Here is a 4,484-nt window from a genome sequence, read left to right on the forward strand (position 1 = left end):
GAGACCGATCATCTACAACATCTACAACATTCATCTACAACATTCGAAGGAGATATTTGGATTAATCAACTGTATCTATTACCTGAAACTACCCATCGCACAATCAGAAATCAAAAACGACTTGGATACTTCAACCAGCCTAAATACAATAAATCAAATAGAGGCAGTAAACAACAACTCTCCTAAATTTTGGGAATATAGAGAGAAAGGAAAAAAGAGCAAGCAGCTGTAACATTGAAGATTACTGGAGTATAATAAGCGATGAACTTTCCTGACTAACATCAATAAAATCAATATAGACACACGATAAATTTAATTTAAAAATAAATTCAAATTTATTCCGGTGAGTGAATGTTTTTTGATTATTCCAAGGCAAATTTTATTTTGGAACATGTCCGTAAATATTCAAGTAAAAATGAGCGAGAATAAGATAACAGATCTAATGCAAGAGAGAATTTCATTGATATACCAAATTAAAAATTTACGACAAAATAAATGTGATCAAAACACTATTCAGGAAGTTGAAGAAGAACAGATTCAAAATCATGAAAAACGTCTGAACGATATAGGGCACGAACTAAAAGAAGAGGTGTATCATTTGAGACAGTTAACTGACATTATTGAAAGTAAAAATAGAGATACTGGCGTTTCTAATACAAAAAACTCAATTGTTCGGGGACAGTCAGATAGCTCCGAAAAAAGTAAGAATTTAAAATTAAAACCAAGCCTCAGTAAGACTTTTGAGAAAAATTCAGTTGCGTTAGACACCAGTCAAGATATTATAGAAATGCAAGACAGTACAGTTTTCTTAAATATTCCAAAAACCAATGAACATATCTCCTCAGATACATTTATCAATGTTTTATCGACTCCAACACACTTCACAAAGTCCAATTCGGAATTGTGTACAAAACTTGAATCACAACATAAATCTCAAAATTACGAAAATAATCAAAACAATGGTCTTACTGATAATTCTGAGAGACAATTTTTCGACTTGGAAAAGGATTCATGGGAATATATAAACACAAATAATAGTAAAGATGAAAACTACATTGGAAACCAAGAACATCACAATTTTGATAGCGAATTCTCGAATATTAATGGAGAAGATTATAATTATTACAGAAGATTATCACAAGAAAGACAACAAAATCAAAATAATTTTCGATCCGAATTTTCCAATTACAAGGACAATCCAAACCGCCACCAGGGAAAATCGTTTTTCAGATATGCAAATAGTTATAGAGAATTTTATGACAACTTAGATACAAAACGAGTACAATTTCCTATATTAAATTTGCGGGAACTACCAAATTATACAGTCAAACAAGAAGATAATGTTCTAACGAATAATAACCGAATAGACTCTTCGGACGATTTTAACGATAATATTCAACCAATTCTAAATCAAAATACTTGTTTTCAAAATGGACATAATTTTCGTACGCATCAAGCAAATCCAAATCAACCGAAACAGTATAATTCCATTTCATCGAACTCAAATGAATTCTGTGAAGTTCTTAAACGTGATGAAAATTTTGAACTAGATTTCATAGATTCGTTAATCTCAGCCGTGCGTTCAATTGTAAATTCCACTATGAATAATCAAAGAAATTCAAATTTGAGGTCGGATCAATACCAGAATTTTAATAAAAAAGGGAGTAATATGAGTCAGATTTGGGATGGCAATATGGAGGATTTCAGTTATAGTAATAATAAAATTTTCAATCAGAATCGTCGTGGGAAGCGAAATCGTCGTACACAACGGTCGAGGAGCTTTGCGAATCTTCTCAAAAGAGGATTTTAAGAGAATGATATGAATGAATGAAAAATATTTAATTATATATAATACATTGGAAAATTAAGCATGCAGATTTTGAAATTTTCCAAATCTAAATATATTTCAATAAAAGGGAAAAATGATAACTTTGAAGGAAAAAGTATAATGAAAGAGAGAAATTAATGAATTAAATATTTTGCTGAAATTAATCCTATTGCGCAAGTAATTATTCCCATGGAAGATCGGAAGATTGATTCCCGATAAAAAATAAATCAGATGCTAATTCCTGATATTGAAACTTATCAGACGATAATTCCTGATAAACTAGATCGGAAGATTAATTCCCGATATGAGATAAATCAGATGCTAATTCCTGATTATAATATTGAAATATAAATCAAGCGCACAAATATATAAATAAATATATCAGAAGATAATTCCTGATGAAGTATATCGGACGTAAATTCCCGATGACGCAATTAATTAGACACGATTTTGAAATTATATTGAAAATTTTTCCCATGGAAGATCGGAAGATTAATTCCCGATAGAATATAGATCAAGCAGTATTCATAATAAAAATAAAAAAAGAAATCAGATGAAATTCCTGATAAAATTTATTCAGATTAAAATTGAACAATACGAAAAGGAAAAGAGAGCTCATACGATTGTTAATTGATATTGAAACCACATCAGTACTTCCCCAATATGGCTGTAATTCGCCTGGGATATACGAAGGTGTGGAAAACAATGAAGGGAAAATTATGAAAATGAATTAGAAAAGTTATTCAAGAATCAACGTAGACAATTTTATTCCTGCAGAAGATTGGATGATAATTCCCAATGAAAACTGGAAAATAAATGAATAAATGAGAGAGAATGTTTATGGCCATATTAGAATAAGATGAATGGAATGAATGTTTGATAAGATATAGCATGAATGTATTGAATATGAACAAATATTTTTAGAAATAGGAAAAAAAATGGAAGAAAGTGCTGAAATGACTAATAACTGATTTACCTCTATTACTCTGCAATTCAACGTTTCGGAAATTAAAGTTCTATCTAAAATCAAAAGACGAAAACTTAATTGACGGATTCAATTGAAATCTACATTTATTCGAAAAAGAAAATTAACATGTCAGACTAAAAATAACTGAGTTTCATGGATATGTCCAGAGTTTGTCCAGGGAATCTACCATACGAATTGTAATAGTGGGCTCATCGGTTGGATACAGAGTCATTTAGAAAAGATAATATAGGGACCCTGAAATCGAAGTACATAACTGATCAGAATTCGGAAAAATTGCTTCATAATCATCATGGAATCAACAAACTTTCGAGTTCTTTTTGATTCTTACATTTGTTGTTCTTTGCATACGAAAACTCAGTAAATATTCATGACGAAGACAAATTCTTAGCATATTATTAAATACAATTAAAGGAAAATACAAACGGGAAAAACATAATAAACGAACGTACAAAAAGCATAAAAAATCCAGCTTGGGTGTACACAAGCATAAAAAATCCTATCTGGGTGTACACAGATACAATATACGAAGAAGGAGTGGAATCCCAAATTTAAGCGCAATAGAAAGTCATTTTGTATGAATCATTTCATGTTGAGAGTTTTTTTTTTTCTCTATAAAAGAATCATTTTAATCCTGGTGGTGAACCAAATATCGCTCGAATCGCTATCACTGTCCATATCATTGTCCTCATCACTAGAAATATATTGCACAGTTTCAGAATCAGATATTTCAATAAGTTCGTTCATTTGAACATCGCTATCATCGGAATCGGAATCGGAGGATATATCTATGACTTCGATATTATCATCAATATCATTATTTTCAGTATGCACCGTATTGGTGGCCAAAATTATTTCACCAGTCAAATTCTCGTTTGGAATTTGAAATTCAATAAAACTGTTGTAGGTAACACCGGAAACAAGATTTTTTAAATCCAATATAACAACACAACCATTGCTTTGGTAGGTTATCACTGACTCGGGTATATCATCACGATATGATAAAGAATCACCACAATATTCACAACGAACAAAACGATTACAATTTAATATAAGAGTGTTATTAAAAAGTTCAAAATAATCAGCACAGTTTACTTTATCAACGGGACAAATAACACCCACATTTTCAACATAAATGATGTCTTTTTCGAGAGCAATGGGAAAAAGGCATGAACGACAAGCAAAACAATGTTGATCTGCTGGAAAAGAATCCATTGGCCAGGGCAAATTCTGTCTTGGTTGGTGTAAATTATCAACCGGATCAATCTCACTTATATTTATTTCATTTGGGATATGGAATACATCAAAATCACTCTCATAAATGGGTACAATATCAGAAATAATAAGACCACGGCACATTTTTGATCTATTTGATAAATGTTCTTGTGTCCCTAACAACTGCGTTTGCGTCACGAGTTTAAATGTTTATTCAGCGCTCAATCACAGTCGAAATAACCCAAAATCCGTTCAAAATTCGTCAATGTGAACGCCGAAAAATCACAGGAAATCCAAAAAATCGAATAAAAATCACAGCAAAATCGGGCAAAAATTCCGAATGTCGCTGGAGAATACAGTCTAGTTGTGTTCAAATCAATTTAAATCAGTTCTCCGTTAAATTTCACTTTGTAAATTCCAAACAGTATTATTTCACCCTATGTTATTGACTATGTA

General features: G+C 31.2%; 1 protein-coding gene across 1 annotated transcript; it reads left to right on the forward strand.

Annotated features, from left to right (window-relative positions):
• Positions 1-415: 415 nt before the first annotated feature.
• On the forward strand, positions 416-1,810 carry LOC129573207 (probable serine/threonine-protein kinase clkA). Its single transcript, XM_055453520.1, has one exon. It carries the CDS (start codon positions 416-418, stop codon positions 1,808-1,810), a length of 1,395 nt encoding a protein of 464 aa, XP_055309495.1.
• The last annotated feature ends 2,674 nt before the right edge of the window (positions 1,811-4,484 follow it).

This window comes from Sitodiplosis mosellana, unplaced genomic scaffold (genome assembly GCF_009176505.1).
Source record: "Sitodiplosis mosellana isolate CC-2019 unplaced genomic scaffold, AAFC_SMos_1.0 Smas_scaffold_6007, whole genome shotgun sequence".
NCBI lineage: Eukaryota > Metazoa > Arthropoda > Insecta > Diptera > Cecidomyiidae > Sitodiplosis > Sitodiplosis mosellana.

What these genes read in the sequence shown, in the direction of transcription:
- LOC129573207 (XM_055453520.1), top strand. Translation starts at nt 416, where the DNA reads ATGAGCGAGAATAAGATAACAGATCTAATGCAAGAGAGAATTTCATTG.